This window comes from Bubalus kerabau, chromosome 5 (assembly GCF_029407905.1).
Source record: "Bubalus kerabau isolate K-KA32 ecotype Philippines breed swamp buffalo chromosome 5, PCC_UOA_SB_1v2, whole genome shotgun sequence".
Lineage (NCBI taxonomy): Eukaryota > Metazoa > Chordata > Mammalia > Artiodactyla > Bovidae > Bubalus > Bubalus kerabau.
Window position 1 is genome coordinate 47,095,665 of NC_073628.1, and position 23,182 is coordinate 47,118,846.

The 23,182-nt window shown below is 38.9% G+C and overlaps 1 protein-coding gene across 4 annotated transcripts; it reads right to left on the reverse strand.

Moving 5' to 3' along the window:
- Positions 1–1,692: 1,692 nt before the first annotated feature.
- On the reverse strand, positions 1,693–21,971 carry LOC129652712 (tripartite motif-containing protein 77-like). 4 transcript variants are annotated; one of them, XM_055581624.1, is made up of 7 exons: positions 21,744–21,971; positions 10,306–10,720; positions 8,976–9,071; positions 6,136–6,366; positions 4,508–4,530; positions 3,714–3,811; positions 1,693–2,418 (listed from the first exon to the last, which is right to left on the reverse strand). In XM_055581624.1, exons 2-7 carry the CDS (start codon positions 10,714–10,716, stop codon positions 1,925–1,927), a joined length of 1,353 nt encoding a protein of 450 aa, XP_055437599.1. In that variant the 5' UTR covers positions 10,717–10,720; positions 21,744–21,971; the 3' UTR covers positions 1,693–1,924. The 4 variants fall into 4 exon arrangements, with proteins under 4 accessions (XP_055437599.1, XP_055437598.1, XP_055437600.1 ...); XM_055581623.1 differs by having other exon boundaries at positions 21,753–21,951; XM_055581625.1 differs by lacking the exon at positions 8,976–9,071 and having other exon boundaries at positions 21,753–21,951.
- Positions 21,972–23,182: the final 1,211 nt, after the last annotated feature.

Genomic DNA, 23,182 nt, shown 5'->3' on the forward strand with positions numbered 1-23,182 from the left:
TCATTGGAAAAGACTCTGATGCTGGGAAAGATTGAAGGCAGGAGGAGAAGGGGAGGAAAAAGGATGAGATGGTTGGATGGCATCACTGACTCAATGGACATGAGTTATAGTAAACTCCGGGAGTTGGCGATGGACAGGGAGGCCTCCTGTGCTGCGGTTCGTGGGGTTGCAAAAAGCCAGACAGAAATGAGCGACTGAACTCAACTGAGCGCCACCTGGGCATTATTAGATTGCTTTAAATAATCGCTAAGCAAATACTTGAAACTCTAATTAAAATTTATTTTCCACTACAACTTCATAGAAATACATTTAATCCTGAGATTATTCCCTAAACCACTTTCTCTGTAAAGAGAGTGAACAAAAGATGCAGAGATAGAAGAAAGGAGAGTGGGAAGAGAAATATTTATATGTATATACGTGGGCTTCCCTGGTGGCTCAGCTGGTAAAGAATCTGCCTGCCATGCAGGAGACCCCAGTTCTGTCCCTGGGTTGGGAAGATCCCCGGGAGAAGGAAATGGTTACCCACTCCAGTATTCTTGTCTGGAGAATTCCACAGACAGAGGTTACAGTACATGGGGTCAGAAAGAGTTGGACACAACCGACAGAATCAGAGTCAGACTATAGAGTGACTAACACTTTCACACTTCACTTCATATATATATATGAAAATAGAAGAAAAAAGAAAAAAAATTCTTTATGACGAGATCTTTTAGAATCTACTCTTAACAGCTTTCTTATCTATCATACAACAGTGTTAACTAGAGTCATTATGTTGGGCAATATATCCCCAAAGAGATGAATTTCAGTGTCTGATTATTTTGCAAAGCTTTAATCTCTAAGTCAGTAACACTCTTTGAAATGAAATTTGTTGACAGGTTGGATGTTTTGTATATGTGAGAAATAAAGTTCATTGTCCATCCTTGAAAATATATATTCAGAGTATTTTCACTCTATGTATCTTCCTTAAAAATACTGCAGATTCCAAGCAGCTAAGCCATATTATCTGTGCTAGTATCACTCTGGTAAAAATATGTGTGTATTCCTGAAAATCTGCTCATCATTGAGAACTACTAAGAGCAACACTGGGAATCAAATCATACACAATCTATATCTCGCCCACTAAACTGAATTTCTGCACCACGAACCTGAACAATAACTTAATTCACTTCTTTAATGTTTCTCATCACTTCTTGAGCTACTGACTGTGTCTACATGATAGTAAATGTTTTTGGTTCATAGCCTTTGCTTTTAATGTTTTTCCTACATATTCATTTGTTTGTTCAAATATTTTTCAGATGTCTTTCATATCCTTAACCTGGTGTTTCGTCCCTGGAATGTGGTTATGAAGAGGACGGACATTGGCCTTCCTTTTTTGCAGTCTGAAAACTACAAAAGAAGATCCAAAATCTACTGTGAGCTTTGCAAAGGGAAAGAATAAGCTGTTCTTGAGGTCATATTATAATTGATCTACTCTACTTCAGGAAACCCAGGATTAAAGGAGGGGTAGAATTTAGCCAGATGAGTGGAAGGAGAGGAAAATTCTATGCTGCCCTGGAGTTTTGACAAGGATTCTCTGGAAGAAGAATCCTCTGTGCTTTGCATTCATGCATTTGACTGGGTTTCCACACCCATGTGTTCTTTCATCTCTAATAAGTTAAGATGGCAGATGAAAAGGGCCTATATCCTACCCAATATAATAAAAGTGATTGCTTTTATTTAAATAAAATATAAAAGACAAATGGACATCATTAACATTACCACCACTTTAAAAAATAATGCAGCCATTATAAGTCCTAAAGATAAAATGAAGTTAAACACAGTGAAGTTATAATTGATTTTCCCCATTCTAGAAGTCACCAGGATAGGAGCCCCCTCAGCTACTAGAATTCCCAAAACCTTGGTTAGGTTTGTGACCTGTTCCTGATCATTTGGGTCCACACCAAATGAAAGGTCTGAGAGGGAAAGAGAAAGATCGTGAGAGGAAATTACAAATGAGGGAACCTCTGGCAACATTAATAAAGCTTATCATACCACATTCATAATCTAGAAACACCCCTATGTAGCCCTGGGGTCTTTGAATATAGTGGGGTAAGAATGGGAAGGTAGAAAAGAGACTGAAATGGCCATCCTTACTGACGCAGAGAAGTAGAAAAATGTCCTCAGAGTTGAGCAGCATATCGTTCCTGCTTGTCCAGGACTCCTTGCAGAGCCCTATAGCCCAGTCACAGGAGTTTCCCACGTCCACCTCCCAGTAGTGTTTGCCAGCGGTGAAGGTCTGAGCACCCCATGTAGGCGTGTTCTCTGGACGTGCCGGGTCCCAAGGCACATCTCGATGGACAGGACCACATTGCAGACGTCTCAGGGCTTCAATCAGAGGCACGCAACCGTTTCTTATTTTCCCATCCAACGTGATATACACTTCAGGAAAATGAAAGCAATGAAGTCAGAGAACAGCGGTTTCAAGTTCTGAGGAACATATCACTGCAGTGGTGGTGTGACAAAAGTGTAGCAACCAAATCTCTGAAACGAAGCCAAACTGATTTGTTTTATTTTCTGGGAATATTTCAACCCACCATGACCAGTTTCAAGGCGCCAATCCTTTAATAATTGCTCCTAAAGTTCTGGAACTTGTAACAATTAGCTCCCACAAGTGTGGCAGTACTGGCTAGTTCCAGAATACCCTTTAATCACAGATGTTAGACACCCTGTGTTACCACACCCTTCTATACAGAGTGTGTCACTGGAAATACATAGAAAGAACAGGAAGGGCTTCTTATCTATCTAAAGAGCCAGAAAATCCCTAATTATACAACTGGAGGAAGGAAAACTTTGAGAATACATAAAGACATAAGATGTCAGACTCTTGGCTTATTTTCACTACCTCACCAAAAGTTTGGGAATCCATTCATAGATGTCAAGAAAATAGCAAAATGGCCCTTAAGTCATCTCATTAATCAATCATCACAAAATAAAAAAAAATCATAATAAATATATATTATATTTTATATGACATTGTTATTTTTAGTCCTAAATAGGGATCACATTGCCTAGGATAGAAGGGCTTAACATCTAAGGAAGTAAAAATAAAATAAACCAAATATCTATATGTGCTCTTTTTTTGCAGTGATTTCTCTCAGAATTTCTAATGGAGTTGCTGCTAAATCAGAATCCAACTCTTCCCATCTCAGTCCAGCTTCTCCTTTGTCCGCTGGGCTCACCTTCAGTTACATTTGTCTCAGGGAGTCCTCTACACAATGAATTATGGATTGTTTTCAAGCTTTTTGAAAGTCTTGTGATTTTTCACATACAATCATTACCTTTAATATTCAGGTAAACATTTAAATAACAGCATTAAAGTAATTCTAAGAATCTCAATATCCACATATAATCTAAATATCCACAGCTAACTACAAGATGAAATACACCGAATGGATATGCATTTTTATAAGTCAAAGTGTTCTTTTTATTATTATTATTTTAACTCACTGCAAGTAGCTAAATAAAAAACTATGTGTCATATCTGATTATTTTTGACAGGCTTCAGTTAACTTTTCTGACTGATAATTAGCGATAAAATAAGTTATAAGGGTTTGCATATGTACCTGCCCCCCTGTTCTCTACACAGAACAGACAGAGCAGTGAAGAGATATCATCAGTGTGTTATGTCCTCATGTAGGAAATGTGATTGCTTCACGCAGAGTGCTGCCTCTCACCTCGGAAGCTGTTAAGCCTTTCCAGCATCCCAGTGATGGTCCATGTACTGAGCTGTGGGTCCAAAGGCTGGGGAATGTACAGCTGCATTAACTGACTCCTGTAAAGAGAAAGGCCCAAAGGTGCCATTAGCAACCACTGATGATGCTTCAACAGAATCTTCATAATTACCTTTAAAGGGTATGAATGTAACTGCTCAGATGGAGGAACACTGCAGTTACTATGATATTTTACAATCTGCTTCCTTGCTCTTGGCATATCAAACCTAGTAGAATGTGATGCCGCAATCAAAAGTGTGTCTGTTTCCTTCCTTCTAGCTTCCCTAGGGGATCCACACAGCAATTCTCATCTAATTCCTGAAATCTAATAGGCGGAAAATTGTTGGAACTTATCATTTAATACATATGAAACATCAGCACTACTATATGTTCTTTCTTGATGAATTCTACCTCACTCCTTTTCTCAGCATCCTTCTACCTACTGTTTCTCTGAGCTTATCTGCCTTTCCCATGGATGACCAGGAATAGTCCTTGGATAACTAGGATTTGGAAATTAGGGGAAGGAAAAACCATCATCTCTTTGCAACTTCTACAGAAAGCCTTGCAACAGAAACTGCGCTCCTCTCCACCATACGGTCACCAAAGGGTAGACTATATAAAGCCTGGCAGACTATTAGAGAAGGAAGGAATAAATACAGAGAGAAAGAAACTTCTCATTGAAAGGGAGGCTTCATCTTAGTAGAAATAGCCTGATCTCTCTCACAATTATCATGATTTGAATAGAGGAGCAAACTTACCTTTTCATTGTGTCTTCCACACCCTGTAAAGAAAAAGAGAGGAAGGCTTAGTTTTCAGCACAAACTCTCCTCTTAAGTCTAGTTTCAGGATATGAGATTATACTGAAAAATTCATTATTTCCAGTTTTCTTCCTTGGATAAAATCATTTGTCATTTCCCTTCTCCTTATAAATATGAAATCCAATCTCACATTTACATACAACTGACAAGATCATAATCTTAATAAAATTGAAAGTCAAATGTTCTTAGGGTGCATGAATGACTGTTCTTTGTCCTGATATACAGAAGTATTCACAGGGGTTTCCCCAAAGTTCTTTGGTGTGTGGACTCCAAATCTGCTGCTGCTGCTGCTGCTAAGTCACTTCAGTCATGTCCGACTCTGTGCGACCCCATAGACGGCAGCGCACTAGGCTCCTCTGTCCCTGGGATTCTCCAGGCAAGAATACTGGAGTGGGTTGCCATTTCCTTCTCCAATGCATGAAAGTGAAAAGTGAAAGTGAAGTCACTCAGTCGTGCCTGACTCTTAGCGACACCATGGACTGCAGCCTACCAGGCTCCTCCGTCCATGGGATTTTCCAGGCAAGAGTATTGGAGTGGGTTGCCATTGCCTTCTCTGAATCTAGGACTTCACAATAGAAAGGATGAATGCATCCTATGGTTACACACGTTACACATATTATCAAGTGCAAATATAAAGTTAACTTATCTGTTCAACACAGTCATCCCTCATTATATGAGGGGAATTCATTCTAAGAGCCCCCTTGGATACTAAAATCCATCGGGTGTTCAAATTCCTATACACAATGGCACAGTATATCCATTAATGTACACACATTTTCCTGTATACTTTAAGCATCTCTAGATTATGTAAAGGCTTCCCAGGTGGCTCAGTGGTAAAAAATGCACCTGCCCAGCTGGAGACAAGGGTTAGATCTCTGAGTTGAAGATCCCCTGGGGAAGGAAATGGCAACCCACTCCAGGATTCTCCAGGAGATAGTGAAAGACAGGGAAGCCTGGCGTACTGCCATCCACAGGGTTGCAAAGAGTCAGATACAACTTAACAACTGAACAATGAACAACCAGTATTCTTGCCTGAAAAGTCCCATGGACAGAGAAGCCTGGCAGGCTATATATGGGGTCGCAAAGAGTTGGACATGACTTAGTGACTAAATAACAAGATTACTTATAAGATCTAATATAATGTAAATGCTATGTAAATCATTGTCAGCATTGGCAAATTCAAGTTTTTCTTTTTTGAAATTTCTGAATTTTCTTAAAAAATATTTTCCATTGGTGGTTTGTTGAGTCCCCAGATGCAAAACCTGTAGAGAGTTGGAAGGGCAACTGTAGAAGGATATAAGAAGGTTTGGGAGATTTTTTTTTTTTCCTGGCTCTGTTACTTGAATCTTGCCACATAATCTTCCTTCTTCCATAGAAGGCAAAACTGATGTTTTGTCTCCAGGTTATACTGGAGGAACAAAACCTGCCATCACAGAGGTAGAAGAGTCAGAATCTGGACTTTGGAGTCAGAAAAATAACAGAAGTCAAAGAGGATATAATGTCAAATGATACAAGTGTTTTCCAAGCGGGTTGGTGTTCTGCAGCTAACATCCTTCCTTAGTCCTTACCTGGAGCATGTCCACATCTGCTTTAAGGCACATTTCCTTCAGTTCCTCATATATTTTTCTCAGGAGTTTCCCCATATGAATCATTCTGGCTACATTTCTAGTGAGTCGCTGAAAAATAACTGTGCCTTCAATTGCCAACATCTCTAAATGTTTTTGCTTTTCTTCCTGGAGATACTGACACACTTTAGGGTATTCAGCTCGTATCATCACCAGTCGTAGATTTATAAAACCCTGCAGCGACATTGGGTTAATTAGATCACGTATTTGGATGGTTTTATTCTTCCCTTATCATCTGTTGTCTATGTGTTATATACAGAATGTTTGTCCTAGTTCATTTGGACTACTAACAAAAGTATTAAAGACTGAGTGCTTATTAATAACAGACATTTACTTCTCACTGTTCAGTAAGGTAAGAAATACAAGATTAGTGCCAGCGGGTTTGGTGTACAGTGAGAGCCCACCTCTTAAATAGGCATCTTTTTTTTTTTTTGCTTAATAATAATTAAAATATACTCCACTTTACAAAGCACATTCACATACTTGGTTTTCATTTTTTACCATATACATGTATTTTTTTGTTGAAGTATTATTGATTTTCAATATTGTGTTAGTTTCAGATATACTGTAAAATGATTCAGTTATCCATATACATGCGTATAGCTAATTCTTTTTTCCAATTCTTTTTCACTATAGGTTATTACAAGATACTGATTATAGTTCCCTGGTGAGTGCTGAAGAGTTGATGCTTTTGAATTGTGGTGTTGGAGAAGACTCTTGAGAGTCCCTTGGACAGCAAGGAGATCCAACCAGTCAATCCTGAAGGAAATCATCTCTGGATATTCATTGGAAGGGCTGATGCTGAAGCTCCAATAATTTGATCATCTGATACAAAGAGCCAACTCATTAGAAAAGACCCTGATGCTGGGCAAGATTGAAGGTGGAAGGAGAAAAGGATGACGGGATGAGATGGATGTGAGTTTGAGCAAGTTCTGTGAGTTGGTGATGGACAGGGAAGCCTGGTGTGCCTGCAGTCTGTGGGATTGCAAAGGGTTGGACACAACTGAGCAACTGAACTGAACTGATAGTTCCCTGTGCTATAAAGTAGGTCCTTGTTGTTTATCTATTTTTATGTAGAATAGTGTATATATGTTAATCCTAAATTCCTAATTTATCCCTCCCCTCACTTTCCCCTTTGATAACCATAGGCTTGTTTTCTGTGACTATTGGCCTATTTCTGATCTGTAAATAAGTGTAATTGTATCATTCTTTTAGATTCCACACGTAAGTGATATCATATGATATTTGCCTTTCTCTGATTTACTTCCCTTGGTATGATAATCTCTAGGTCCATTCATACTACTGCAAAGGGCATTATTTCATTCTTTTCATGGCTGAACAGTACTTCATTGTATAAATATACTACATTTTCTTCATCAACTCATCTGTCAACGAACATTTAGGTTTCTTCTATGCCTTGGCTAGATAGCCATCCTCTGGTTGTGTCCTCACATGGCAGAAGGGGCAAGTCTCTACTAAGCTTCTTTTTTTTTTTTTTTAGGGCTTCTTTTATAAGAATCCCATTAATAAGGACTCTTTCCTAATGACCTAATCACTTTCCAAAGGCCAAACCTCCTAACACTATTATTTTGGGTGTTAGAATTTCAACATTTGAACTGTGGGGGACCCAGACTTTCAGACCATAGCTTCTATCTTCTGTGCTCCAGAAGGATGTGTTCTCAGAGACCTTCTGGCTCACTCCGTTTGATCTTTTAGATCTCTACCCAGATGTAACCTTCATGATGGGTATTCTCTGGCCAGCATACATCCCCGAAACCTGTACTATTTATATATATCCCTGCTTTAATTTTCTTCCAAGAACTTTACAAATGTGATGTATTATAAATGTTATTCTTCTTTACTTGTTATATGACTTCTCTTACAAGATTATATCCACTGAAGTCATTGATTTGCTTCTTTTTGTCCATTTCCATATCTTTCTGTGGACCTAGAACAGTGAGCAACATATTACATGCCCTCCTATGAAAGAATGGTTCATTAGGAAAGCCATCTTAAATGATCAGGGTAATTTTGTTATTGTCCTTCAGTATTTTTACAGCACTATGTACAGATTTCTCTTTAATGAAACATTCTGTAATATAGCCTGCTGATATATCTTCTTTAGAAGTCATTGAGTTCTTTGAAAATGAAAATGTAGTTCAACTTCTTTAGTTTCAGGCTCTCCATTCATAAATGTGAACCAATGAATAATAAAACCCCAAATCCTTAGCTAGGCATCTTGCCATGGCTATAATTACATTGCCAGCCATATCTCTCACTGCCTGCCTTATACCATATGTACTAATTAATAGGAGCTATCTACATGTCCCAGATAATTCTATGATTTTTTCTCATATTTAGCTTTCTTGTCCCTTAGATCTCTGTGTTATGAATTTACAGGTTCTACTAAAACATTAGCTTCAGGGTGATTTTTATTTGTTTGAGAAGCTTAACGTTCAAAGTTTATTAAACTCCTATAGAACTGTTTTTTTACCTCCATCCGAGTGACCCTTGCATTTTGTTTTGTGATACTGCATTTTCTTGTCTCTGCTGAAGTATTAGTGGTAGATATTGCTTTATCAAGAAAATCAGGAAAAATCTTTTATTTACCTATTGGGGTCATTCAACATGAAATCCTACATTGAAGGTCATGTTTTTCCATATGCAGTTCTCTTTGATCACCCTCTCAGGGGACATTATGATTTAATTCAAGTTCTTCCACTGTAAGTTACCAGGTTATTTGTTCCAAACTGGCTCCAAGGGATTCAGGGTCTGCGGCTTACCTCCCATGCTCTGAATGTGTTGGTCACTTTTTTTATATTTCGTTGATTTTCCTGTTTCTTTTTCCAAATTGACTTCATTTGCATGAGAAGGTGCTCCTGCAAAATAACTATTATTTGTAGCACTAGAATAGCAAAGTTAGTACATTTCAGATATTTAAAAGAAGATATAAGGGGATGAACATGGGACAAACAGTAAAGAAAGCAGAGATGTCAGTGATTTTCCTTTGGAATACTAACTCCTAAATCTGAGGAGATCAACCAAAGGTGGAATGTCTAAATTTTAAAAAATTTAATCCATTATCCGAGGAATCTAGCAGTGAATTTATAATAACCTGGTCAGTTTTCAGAAGTGAATCTTGCTTTTGTTCCTGTTTTTTTTTTTTTTTTTCATGTTATGCATTTTAAGTCAACAAGAACAAATTCCTAGAAAGACACAAATTACCAAAATTAACTCAAGAAGAAATGGAAAATGTGAACAGGCCTGTATGTAGTAAAGAGATTGAATCGATAATGAAAAATTTTCCAACAACAAGAAGCCCAGAACCAGATGGTTTCACTGATGAAATGCATCAATCATTTAAAGAAGAATCAATACTAATCTTTCTCCAACTCTTCTAAAATAATGGAAGAGGAAGGAATACCTTTTAATTCATTCTGTGAGGTCTCTTGCTTTATATTTAATTGTGAAATATTAGCCCTCAGTTTTCCTGTGACACTGTTAGAACATGTTGGCCAGTGTTTCTAAATCTGCTCTAATTAGAACAGGACCATTATAATCATGTTTGTAGTAGCCAATGACTCTTACTGAAACTAGATATTTATCTACCACACTCTGTGCATGCTTAGTGGCTCAGTTGTATCTGACTCTTTGCAATGCCATGGACTGTAGCCCACCAGGTTCCTCTGTCCATGGGATTCTCCAGGCAAGAATATTAGATTGGGTAGCTATTCCCTTCTCCAGGGGATCTTCCTGACTCAGGGATCAACCCCACGTCTCCTGTATTGCAGGCAGATTCTTAACTGTCTGAGCCACCAGGGAAGCCCACCTACCACATTACTTCTGAAGTACCGGCATCCTAATCCTCAACAATTTCATCATCGTTCCTCTCTTTCAGCTCAACAGAATTTAAACATCAGGAAAGCAAGGATGATATCAAGTTTCTTCACTGCTTTATCTCTAGATTTCAGAATAGTGCCTGGCACATGGTGTTCAGAAATTGTATTTGTTAATAGCATAAAATGATGATGGTTATAACCAATGTATTTTCCTCAGTGCCTATCAGATACAGGGTCCTCCACATTTTAAAGTTCAGTCAGAGATATTACTTACCCTGTAGTGCTCTGCAACCTGCATTACTGAATAGTGTTTGTGAGTGGCATGCCCTGTGGAACGAGAGCAGAACAAACACAGCAGGCTCTTGTCAGCTTCACAGAAGTAGAGCTTTATCACTTGGTGTGTCCTACACATCTGCTTGGCAGAGCCAGGTAACTGGCAGATAACTGAGTTTCCGGTGGAACGAATATGTTTCTTAGCAAGAATAGTGCTTTTGAGGTCCATTTTTGGAGACGCTGCCTTGCACACAGGACAGCAAGTAACTGTCGGGGCATCTTCCCACAAGAGACAGAGGCAGGGAGTACAGAATCGGTGCCCACACCTAATGGTGGCAGGGTCTGTGAACGTGTCCTTGCAGATGGAGCAGATGATCTCAGCGGGGAGACACTGTGTGGAAGCAGATGCCATGTTTCTAAGAAAACAAAAGGAAAGGTCTTTCTTGACTTTCAGCATGTGAGCTGAGCTTAAGCTTTCTCTTGCTAATACACATATGTCCTATAGGAGGACAGCCCATGTTTTGAGGATGGTGAAGAAAAGAGAGTCCTATAGACCAGTAAAAATATGTTATTATTTTCCACCATTGGCCTCCAGCACTACTTCTCAGTTCCCTATTAGAAATCCAGTATTTTCCACATATATTATCTCTTTTTCAAAGACAAAGAAATCAGAGGTTCTGGGATCATTCATAGACAGCTAGTCACATTGTATCCGAAACTATCACAATTTTCCCCTTTTTTAACTCTCTCTGATTGGTTAACACAAGGTAATTGTTCAAATCCTGGCCAATGAAATAAGACGCTAAAACTCCTAGGACAATTTTAGAAAAAATTTTCTTGTTCCAAAAGAGATGCACAGAATTAACGGATGGCTTTTTCTGTTTCTGGACATTTTCCAGATATAATGCCCACTTGCATAGCCATTTTGTGATCACAGAATGAGTTGGCCTGAGGAGAAAAGCCAATAATCTAAGGATAACAAAAACACAGAAAGAAATGGTTTTTAACAATGGCATTGAACAATAGTTACCTAATTCTGAAGAAGCCAATTCCCAACTAAATTAACACAAATCTCTAGACTTAAAATCCTAGCAAAAGAAAGTTTGTGTTTACCACCACATACAAAAAGAACTTTGCACAGTATCTACTGCCATATATAATATGTCGGGGGTTCAACAAAAATCATGTGGCATATCATAAGGCAAGAAAAATTTAGTTTAAACAGACAAAGCAATCATCAAAACCAGACTTAGATATAAAACAGATATTAGAACTATTAAGATAACTAAGATAGTAACGATGACCGTATATGCAAGACAGCAAAAGAGACGCAGATGTAAAGAACAGACTTTTGGACTCTGTGGAAGAAGGTGAGGGTGGGATGATTTGAGAGAATAGCATTGAAACATGTATATTATCATATGTGAAACAGATCTCCAGTCCAGGTTCTATGCCTGAGACAGGGTGCTCAGGGCTGGTGCACTGGGATGACCCTGAGGGGTGGGATGAGGAGGGAGGTAGGAGGGGGTTTCAGGATGGGGAATACATGTACACCCATGGCTGACTCATGTCAATATATGGCAAAAACCCTACAATATTGTAAAGTAATTAGCCTTCAATTAAAATAAATTAATAATTTAAATAATAATAACTATGATTAGTATGTTAAAGACTTTTATTAAAAAAATGTTGACAAGATGCAAGATAGGTAATTTCAGGAAACAGATTAAAAACTATAAGATAAGCAGAGAGGCTAGATATAACATATGCAGAGAATTTTATGTTTGGGTTCAGAAGTAGGTACAAGTAAGAAAATTATCAGTGAGCATGGCAGTATGTCAGTGTAAAATACAAAAACTAAACACAAAAAGTAAAAACAAAGAGTAAAAAATTACAACAGAACAGAGTATCAAAGAGCAGTAAGACAACATTAAATGTTGTTTAACATTGTTTAACATCTGGGTGATTAGATTTCCAGAAAGAAAATGAAGATATAATAGGGCAAAGTGAAGTGAAAGTCACTCAGTCATGTCCAACTCTTTGCAGCCCCATGGACTATACAATCCATGGAATTCTCCAGGCCAGAATACTGGAGTGGGTAGCCTTTCCCTTTCTCCAGGGAATCTTCCCAACTTAGAGATTGAACCCAAGTCTCTCACACTGCAGGCAGATTCTTTACCAGCTGAGCCACCAGGGAAACCCAACAGGGCAAAAGAAGCATTTAAAGAAATAATTTTAGAGGCTGTTGCAAAATTAGTGACAGACAGCATAAAAGAGATCTGTGATATTCAGAGAATATCAGACAGAAAAATACAAAACGAATAAGCAAACAAAAACACAACTAGGCAAGTTATATTAAAACTAAATAAAAATCAATAACAAAGAAATTTTTTCTTTCCTTCTTTCTTTTTACAAAGAGAAATTCATTAAGGGAGCCACAGAAATAGGAAAAATAAAGATTATGCACAGAAAAATAAAGATAAAAATTAGAGCAGAAACCATGCAAACAAGAAAACAATTAAGTGACATCTTCAGATTGCTGAAAGAAAACAATTATTAACCCAAAATTCTCATATCTAGTGAAAATATACTTCAAAAGTAAAATATTAGAATTTTTCAAAAAGAAGAAAGAAAACTTGAGGGAATTCAGTGTTATCAGGTCTAATCTATAAGAAATAGATAAAGAAGCTCTTCATTTAAAAGCATATGGTGTGCTAAGAAGAAAATTGATCTACTCACAAAAAATAAGTGATACTGGAAATTGAATAAAGGCAAAATATAAGCTCTTATATTTTTATTTCTTTAACTCACTATTTTTTATTTTTTTTAAACTTTACAATATTGTATTGGTTTTGCAATATATCAACTATTTAAAGCAATAGCTTAACAATGAACCATGTGTTTATGAAACATGACAAAAATGACACAAGAAATAGAAAAGAGGAATTGGAAATATTATAAGGATTTTACATTAAATGAAAAGCAATATAGTATTACTGAAAGTGGACAAAGATTATTTAAAGAGGTATATTTTGAGCAGGGCTTCCCTGGTGGCTGAGTGGTAAAGAAACCGCCTGCAATGCAGGAGATGCAGGTTTGATCCTTGGGTCAGGAAAATTCCCTGAAGAAGGAAATGGCAACCCGTTCCATATTCTTGCCTGGGAAATTGCATGGACAGAGGAGCCCCGCAGGCTACAGTCCTTGGGGTCGCAAAAGAGTCGGACACGAGCTAGTGACTAAACAACAAAAACATTTTAAGCTAACTATGTATATTCATAGATGATAAAGCTATGAGTGTAGAAAATCCCAAAGAATCTTGTCGGGAGCCGCGTTAGGCATTACTGACAAAATGGAGGCATGGCCCCAGCCCCTCTCCTCATTCCGCAGGCATGGATCCCGGGATGAAGGAGTTAGGCCTTGTAATTCTGACTTGTCTTTCCCTCTCCTCAGCTGAGTTGACTGAAAAGGAATATTAAGCTGCTTATTGTTCTTGAGAGGAGCATGAGAAGGCACAAAGCCTTCTATAGCTGTGCTCAGAAAATAATTCATAAAGTTAATCATTGACATTTGTTCAAGGACTTTTACAAAAGAGTGTTCCAGGATGAGCACATAGGCCATAGCTTGAGGCCATGGGAGGGATTGCTATCTGAAGCTTATTTGTGAGGGGAATGTTTATGACAAAGGAGTTTACTGAACTTAGGGCTTAGAAATAATTAAAACAGAAGTTAAAGATTTAAGGAATGTTGTAAAGTTAGCATATTTTACTATAGCTTATAGAAGTTAGGAATTTTCAGAGACACTATAGCTAGAAGCCTTTTTAAGAGATAGTGAGCTCAGGATGTTAGGGGAAAACAGGATTTAGGAAGATAAGTAGTAAACTGAGGAATGTAGCATGAGCTACAATGTAATCACAAGTTAACTACAGAACACATTAGAGGAGGTAGATAATAGATGATAAGGCTGATTCCAAGAGAATCACTAAAGCAGGAACTCTGTTTGAAGAGCAACAATGATTTACGCAGATAATAAATCTGGGAGAGGAGGAACTGAAAATGTCAAACCTCTGGCCCAGTGTTTTTGTAAAAATATAAAAGAGCATCTTAAACTTGGAATAAACAGGCAGTCCATAGAAAAATGAGAGGCTGTCTCATTGCCGACACTGTCCATCTCTTCAGGTTGAATCCCTGGCTGCTGGAGTTGGACTCTGGCAGAATCTAATATAAAACATCCTGGAAGTAATAAGCAAATTTAGCAAGGTCAGAAAACAAAGGGCCAATATATAAAAATTGATTTTAATGCCACACACCTGTATGAAAATTTTGTATTTGAATTTCTTTAAACTTCACATTTATAATAACTTCAAAGAATGAGTTAGTCAAATGCAATAAGTTCTAGAGATTTGATAAAAAAAAACATTGTACCTATAGTTAGTGATATTGTATTGTATCATTAAAAATGTGTTAAATGGGTAGATCTCATGTTAAGTGTTCTTATACTACAACTTAAAAAAAAGGGCAAAGGAAACTTTTGCAGGTAATATATTGATATGTTCATTATCTTGGTTTTGATGGAGGATTTATAAGTGTATACATGTATCAAAAGATTGTCAAATTGTACATTTTAAGTATGCAGAATTTATTTTTTGTCAATTATGTCTGAACACAATTATTAAATTTCAAGAAAATGAAGGTGGTGCAAGTGGTAAAGAACGTGCCTGCCAATGCGGGAGACATAGAGATGTAGGTTCAATCCCTGGGTCAGGAAGATCCCCTAGAGGAGCACATGGCAACCTATTTTAGTATTCTTGCCTGGAGAATCCCATGGTCAGAGAAGCCTGGGGGGCTATATCCGTAGGGTCACAAAGAGTTGGACACAAGTAAAGTGACTTGGCATATGTGCATGCCAAAAAAATGAAATAACTAGTTATAATTTTAATAAAATATCAGTGGAAGAATTATGTTTATACACTGGACAATTTAATACTGTTAAAATGGCAATCTTCCTCTATATGATATATAAATTTAACATAATCTCTGATAAAACTCTAGAAAAATTTTATAGGTATATACGAACTGGTTTTGAAATGTATTATGGCATACCAAACAAATAGAATAGCCAAAACAATCCTAAGAAATAAAATCAGGATATTCACATTACTTGATTTTAAAAGTTAGTAGAATTCTATAGTACTAAAAACACACAGTATTGGGAAAAGGAAAGACATACTGATTATTAGAACTAAACTGAAAGTAGAGACCTGCAAAGATATAGTCAGCTGATTTTTTTTTTTTTTTGATTTTTTTTTTTACAAGTGTTTAACGGTAGCCAGTATTCTTGGGCTTCCCTTGTGGCTCAGCTGGTAAAGAATCCGCCTGCAATGTGGGAGACCTGGGTTCAATCCCTGGGTTGGGAAGATCCCCTGGAGAAGGGAAAGACTATCCACTCCAGTATTCTGGCCTGGAGAATTCCATGGGGTCGCAAAGAGTTGGACACAACTGAGAGACTTTAACTTTCATCAGCACTTCACTGGAGAAAGAATAGCCTTTCTCCAGATAAAACACCAAAAGCACAATCCATAAAAGAAATTAACACACTAGGCTCCTCTGTCCAGGGAATTCTCCAGGCAAGCATACTGGAGAGTGGGTTGCCATTCCCTTCTCCTGGGGATCTTCCTGATCCAGGGATCAAACCTGGGTCTCCTGTATTGCAGGCAGATTCTATTTCACTCCAAAGTATTTATCCAAATGAACTGAAAAGACTGACAAGGCAAGATAAGACTTCTCTGGATCCACAAAGATTACAGAGGTATCTCACTCTTCCTATTAAACCTGGAGCTGCTATGTAGACACAGTAGAGGTTTCTCCCCTAAGAGTCAATAGGGAGCCCTTCAGATTCTCTCACGGCTTCCTTAATCCTCAGCAAAACCTAACCATGAAGACATTGGGTCTAACTGAGAATTAAGGGACTGTATCCCAAAGAAGCTGGGAGAATTATCCAGTGTGCACTGGCAGAGATTGTGAGAGTTCCTTTAGGACTAGATTTTTAAATACTTGATCAAAGGGCTGGGACATAAAATAGGATAAGAGAGAGTTTACTGGCTGGGGACACTTCCTCAGGATACAGAATATAATAGTCTGACAAGGACATTAGAAGATGGGGCACATTTGATGCCTATAGGCTCCTACAACCCTAGGAAAATGAAGGCCCATGCTTAACAATGAAATGCAAGAATTGCTGTGTAAGATGGGACAGGACAGGATTAAAAAGCCAAAGGGCATTTTCATGTTAAAGTTAATATGTTATGAAATCAGAAGATCAATCACAGCATTGTGTTTATCAATAAAGCCAAGAGGATACACTATCCACCAAGACTGAATCTGTGTAATGACTAGCAAGGGTTGAGCAGGAACCAAGATGACTTGACCCATATGGAATTGTAGAGATAGTTAATAAAATGAATAGCACCCCCAGGGGCAGAATAGATACAAGAGAAGCCAATAATACTGCTGTAAGATATGAACAGAAGAAATCAAGAAAGTATTATCAGGAGGCAGAGGGGTTTTTTCTCTAGTTAATGATCCTTCTTTCCAGACTTTCCTTATTTTCAGACTTAGAGCTCCTTGATTGATAAGGTGACCACATCCCTAGGAGTAAGTTCTCTGTGACATCATGACAAGTATGTTCTGTGGAGATAACCCAGTCCTTATCCAAAGGGACCTATGGTCAATAACCAAAATGACTTAGGAAAATGACTTAGGAAAATGCACTCAATTTGACTTCAAACAAGGTAGGAGTTTTAACTGGCACTTGAAGACCTGAGGCATAATCCTCATCTCATGTTAGACTGAAAACAAATGAGAATCATTTAACAAAAGCAGCTCTGGAAGACTCCCGAGTATCTTGAATCTCTTGGGTGTACAGACTCCCCTAATAGTCATTCTCTTGAAAGCTGAATATGTACTGGACACAAAAGACCTCACTCACAAGTCTGGCAGATGACACTGTCTGGGTTACCTCTGCTGAGGCTGTTGCCCAGAATATCTTCACCTAATCACACATGTAGCTTCATGGGCTTCCTCACAGCCTGGTAATTAGTTTCCTACTTATTTCCATCCCAATATTGTCAGGAGGAATTGTGCAACACAGAGTATCTCACCTGTTATGGTCATAACCCTACCCAGATTCAAAGGGATGGAACACTTTCAGTTGTGAGCAGGATTGAAGTTACATTGTAGGAAAAGAATGGGAAATGGGATATTGTTGAGTCTCTTTGGGGATGAGGAGTGGAGGAATAAATCTTGCTATATCTGCTCTTCCTGATAAGTTGACCTCAGGGATCTGGATCCAGAGAATGAAGGCCCTGGATTCAATGAGTCTTTTATAGATCTACCTTTCAAGCTCCAGATTTCTATTAAATGGTTCTCTAGCTCTCTGGAAATTTGGTGTAATAAATATTTTTTATGTGAGAGAGCCCTTTAAGGGCTTGATGTCAACTGGACAATCACTCTGAATACAACACAGTAAAAGGCATATTGATACAATATGCCAAATTCTGAATGGGAGAGATGTTCATCTCCTCACAGGGCACCAAAAACAGACTTGATAATTCTAGGCCAATGGAGTGAAGAAGGTCAGAACCTCTCTTCAGCAGGAAGCCCCTTCTGATGTCTCCATATTTCACTGAAAAATCTCATCAGTATAGGTCTTGGGGCTTCCCTGGGAGCTCAGTGGTAAAAGAACCTGCTTGCCAATGTGGGAGACACAGATTCAATACCTGGTCTGAGAAGATCCCACACGCCGAGGAGCAACAAAGGCCAGATGCCACAACTGTGGAAGCTGGGCTCTGGACCTGGGGAACAGCAACTCCTGAGCCCAGGTGCCAAAACTACTGGAGCTCACGCTCAGCAGCAAAAGAAGCCACCACTCTAAGAAGCCATAGCACAGACAGAAGTAAGTAAATAAATGATAAAAAATAAAGACAGGCCTTTTGGACTTCTGTCCATGTGCATCTTCCTGAGGAGAGGGTAGCATATCCTGCCTGTGATAGATTCAAAACCCGTAGCTGAGCCATCCCCTAGACCTTACCACTAAGTGTGGCCTGCAGAACTTGAAACGTGGCCCCATCTTTAGAAACTGCTCTATTTGCACAGTCTCTGTGCCTCCCATACTCTGAAGGACAGTCAGGCGAGTTCTTCTGACCTCCCACTCTTCTGGACTGTGGAAATTTCTGATGCAGTCTCTGAGACATGGCATCTCTTTGCTAAAATCTAGTGTCTGTATTATCATTCTGCTGTGAAGGAATAGGCCCCGTCCTTGCCACACAGCTTTGACTGTTCCTGTGTGTATCTCTACTCTGGGCCTACTGAATCAGGATGTCTGACAAAGCCACCCTGAAATCCTTTCCCTTCTCCTTCATTCTCTGTCTGGCCCATATCTCAGCACAAAGCCACATTCCAGGGCTCTGCTCTTGCTGTTCGCTTTCGTAACATAAGGTGTGTTGATCATCAAAATACCCCAGAATGAAGAGTCACGGCTGCCAGTTCTTACCTGAGAACCAGCAATAAATATATAGGATCCTAAAGAGGAGGTGCGGAGAAGGCAATGGCACCCCACTCCAGTACTTTTGCCTAGAAAATCCCATGGAAGGAGGAGCCTGGTAGGCTGCAGTCCATGGGGTCGCTAGAGTCAGACATGACTGAGCGACTTCACTTTCACTTTTCACTTTCATGCATTGGAGAAGGAAATGGCAACCCGCTCCAGTATTCTTGCCTGGAGAATCCCAGGGATGGGGGAGCCTGGTGGGCTGCCGTCTATGGGGTCGCATAGAGTCGGACACGACTGAAGCGACTTAGCAGCAGCAGCAGCAAAGAGGAGGTGGCAAAAGGTGAAGCTTTCCAGAATGTTCAGTCTTTTTCCTATGATGTGACTTCAAGAAACTGGAGTGAAGTTTCTCTTGTTTTGACTGATTCCACAAACGTGAGGAGGTCGTGACTTACAGGACAAGGGATTTGGGGTATTATATCATAGGAAGAGAGGAAGAAGAAAGTAAGGTCCAAAGGATCAGAGATGAGAGGGAAACAAGAGATATCAGGAGTAGAGAGGCACTTAGAAAAAGCAGTATGAAAAAAGAAAAGAAATGTAATTGTAGAGAAAATTGGATAGCAGGGTTACGTGACCTTGCGGGCAGTTATAGAGAAAAAGAGGTTCAAACGCTGCCTGGTCCGAAGTAAACTACCCTTGCTTTAATTGATGAACCCAAGAGAAAGATAACCCTTGGGCAATATCAGCAAAATTGTAGAGAATATGAGATACTGATAAAAGAAGCAACAGGCAAAACTTTCTGCACATTTCAAAACTATTTTTGGTGGTTAATGTTTAGTTGCTGAGTTGTGTCCACCTCTTTTGTGACACCATGGGCTATAGCCCACCAGACTCTCTGTCCATGGGATTTCCCAGGCAAGAATACTGGAGTGGGTAGCCATTTCCTTCTCCAATTCTTGGTGGTAGAAAACTCCCATTTCAAGAAGTTGGCATGAAGCGTCTGCAGTTTAACACCCAAAGTGAAAAAGACATTGGAGACCACTATGGTATGCGGTTAAGAGTACAGATCCTGAAGCTAAATTGCTGAGTTAGACCCACTGTTCTCTAGACCCTGCCATCTTGAGACGATTCTATATCTCCACTTGCAAAACAAACCAGGTACCTATTTGAAAGAGGGATAATTGGATCAGCATCTTGTAGAACAGTTAATTTCTACTAATTATCAAGTAAAAATGACAACAAAAGAGAGAGGGAGCTCAGTCACGAGAAAGACAACAATGTAAGAATTGGAAGAAAAGTAGAGAGTCTTAAGGAAAAGCTAATAAAAATAAAGCAAAGACAGAAAAGAAAAACCAAATTTGAGATGGTAGTTGATGAAAGGAAAACAACCTCATCAAAAGGTAGCTGAGTTCAGGAAAAGCATTTAAAAGATTTTTGAAACTTTAAAAATTTATTATAGAAGAATGATGTAGGGAAACATATCTATGTTTATAATCCAGGTTGGGGATTTCATTTGTTTTCCACACTCAGGGTTCTAAATCCCTGTATTCAGGGATAATTGATGGACTATGGGTCTTATCAAGCAAAAGGAAAGTTGAATTCTGATTGTGGGCTGAGTTGGGTCTTTGGGGGAAAAGAGGATCTTGTGCTATACTTGGTCACTCAATTGTGTCCAACTCTGTTAGCCCATGGACTATAGCCCACCAGGCTATTTTTCTCCAGAGACAAGTATTCCCCTCAAAGATGACAAAATCTTTTGGAAAAGTGGGAATATCAGACTTTCTTTTCTACCCTTCTCATGTGAATTTGTGCCTGCCACCAAACACTAACATTCAAGAGTTTTTCAAAAATGCAGAGATTGCTGTGATTTGTGAAATACATTTTAAAACATTATTTAATCCCTAGAATATGTGCTTGGCTGTTCATTGGAAGGACTGATGTTGAAGGTGAAACTCCAATACTTTGGCCACCTGATGCGAAGAGCTGACTCATTTGAAAAGACCCTTATGATGGGAAAGATTGAGGGCAGGAAGAGAAAGGGACGACAGAAGATGAGATGGTTGGATGGCATCACCAACTCAGTGGACATGAGTTTGGGTGGACTCTGGGAGTTGATGATGGACAGGGAGGCCTGACATGCTGCGGTTCATGGGGTGGCAAAGAGTGGGACACGACTGAGCGACTGAACTGAACTGATATGTGCTCAGAATTTTTCCCAAAAAGGATATCAACCCTATAACTGATTTCACACCATGAGGATCTTTTCTATTTATCTTCCCCTCAATCCTTATTTCAATATTTATGAAAGCAACCTTACCAGTCCATCTCAATAAATTTTGTTGGCTAATTTTTTTAATAAAACTTTCTCCAATGAAACACAAAATTAAAATAAAGAAAATACTCATACCAAAAATATTAACAAATATTAACAAAATCACTAATGCTAATTATGTATTATGAGTTAAAGTAGTTTATTTTTGTTATTTGGTACTTTACAAATTTGCAAGTAGCAAAAATATGAGTGCAAGACTGTGTTAGGAAAGAGGATGTAGATGGCTGTCTCTGCAGTATCCTCAGACCTTGGAATGAACTGTAATAAAGCTTCCTTCTTTAATGGAAGCAAACTCAGAACCACCAAGGCATCCAGAGGGGAGTCTCCAGGTGCAAAGAGCAGCTCTCACCACAACTCCACTTCTTTGAAGATTTTCTGGATAACCCCTGAGGGGACCACAGGTGGGGTTGTTCCACATAATATGGTCCTGGTTTCATTTTTATTCAAACAAGGGTCAGAGAGGAGGCTGGAACTTTGATTACAGGCTTTCTTAAAATCCCAATTAAAACTACAAGGAAAGACAAACACTAACCAAAAGCAAGGCAATCTTGTTTTATACAACTCACATTTCTCACCTTTCAGTTGGTGCTTCTTCTCAAGGAACCTCTGTGGCCTGATTTTGTCTGTCCCCAACACCAGGGACTGATTCTCTGTCTTTGCCCGCTGTCCACATACAGGAAGGTGAGGAGATGAGAGAGAGCAAAAGAAGCTGCCCTTCCCAGCTGTGCTGTTTCCCTTCTAAAAAGGGATGCTAGGCCCGTTTGATGTTAATTGTCAAGGCCGACGTAGCCTAGTAGGTACATCAGAATCACCTGCAGGGCTTGGTAGACCACAGGCTGCTAGGCTTCAGCCACAAAGATTCTTGATTCAGTAGGTCTGGGGTCACAGAGTTTGCACGTCTAGTGAGATGCGAGTTTGCATATGTAATAAGAGGCGAGTTTGTATAGCTCACAAGCTGCTGTTTCCTGGACCATAATTTGAGAATCTCTGACTGAGTCTATGTCTATTACAGGTGATACTTTTAGGTTGTACAGGAAGGATAGTTTAAAAAGAATCTTATTGCCAAGCACAGGCTGGAAGCACACTGTGACCTTGCTGCTGCTGCTGACCTTGCTACTATCGCCTTTTATAGTCTGTGGTGGAAAGCATAAAGTGGCCAAAAATGCTGGCTCTTTCACCCATATAGCTACAGGGCCTTGAGAGGAATGCAGGAGTACCACCATGCATCCTTAGCTTGCAGGGCCCAGAAAATCTAACAACAAGGTACAGGCCTCTCATCCAGGGGCCCAGGCAGCCCCACCTCTGGATCATTCCTTTCCCTATCCCGACTTCACAGGAAATACATCCTTATTACATCAGTTCTCAAAGTGTGTTTTTGCGACTCGTGGGAGTCTGTGAGGTCAAAATTATATTTAAAATAATATTTAGAGAATATTTGTCCTGTGGCCTAAATGGTTTTATAAATGTTATTTTAAATTATTTAGTAAATAAATATTTAATTATTTTTAGGTTTAATTTCTAATATGGGGTGTGTGTGTGTGTGTGTTAGTCTCTGTTGTGTCTGTCTCTTTGCAACCCCATGGACTGTAGCCCACCAGGCTCCTCTGTTTGTGGAATTTTCCAGGCGAGAATACTGGAGTAGGTTGCTATTCCCTTCTCCAGGGGATATGGCATATTCTGATATTAAAAAAAAAAAAAAAAAAGCCCAGTTAACAAAAAGCTTGTGGGACTGTACAATAATTTATTAGTTTAACTGAGGTACAATGTATATACCATAAAATTCACCCACCTTATATGTACAGTTTAATGACTTCTAATAAATGTTTGTTAAGTTTATTTTATTCAACCATCATCACGTCCACTTCTAGTATACATCTGTCTTTCCAAAAGATCCCTCCTGATCTTTCACAATCAGTCCCTACTCCTATCCTCAGCTCCATGCAACCAGATACCTTTCTGTCTCTCTAGTTTTATTTTTTTAGAATCATCACATGTATGAAATCAT

Bases quoted from the DNA above. Each gene is read 5' to 3' on its own strand.
- LOC129652712 (XM_055581624.1), bottom strand. From the start codon at position 10,716: ATGGCATCTGCTTCCACACAGTGTCTCCCCGCTGAGATCATCTGCTCC. The intron at 9,072-10,305 runs GTAAGTAATATC...GTTATTTTGCAG, and splicing joins AGGTTGCAGAGCACTACAGG to GAGCACCTTCTCATGCAAAT. The intron at 3,812-4,507 runs GTAAGTTTGCTC...TTCTCTTTACAG, and splicing joins GTGGAAGACACAATGAAAAG to GAGTCAGTTAATGCAGCTGT.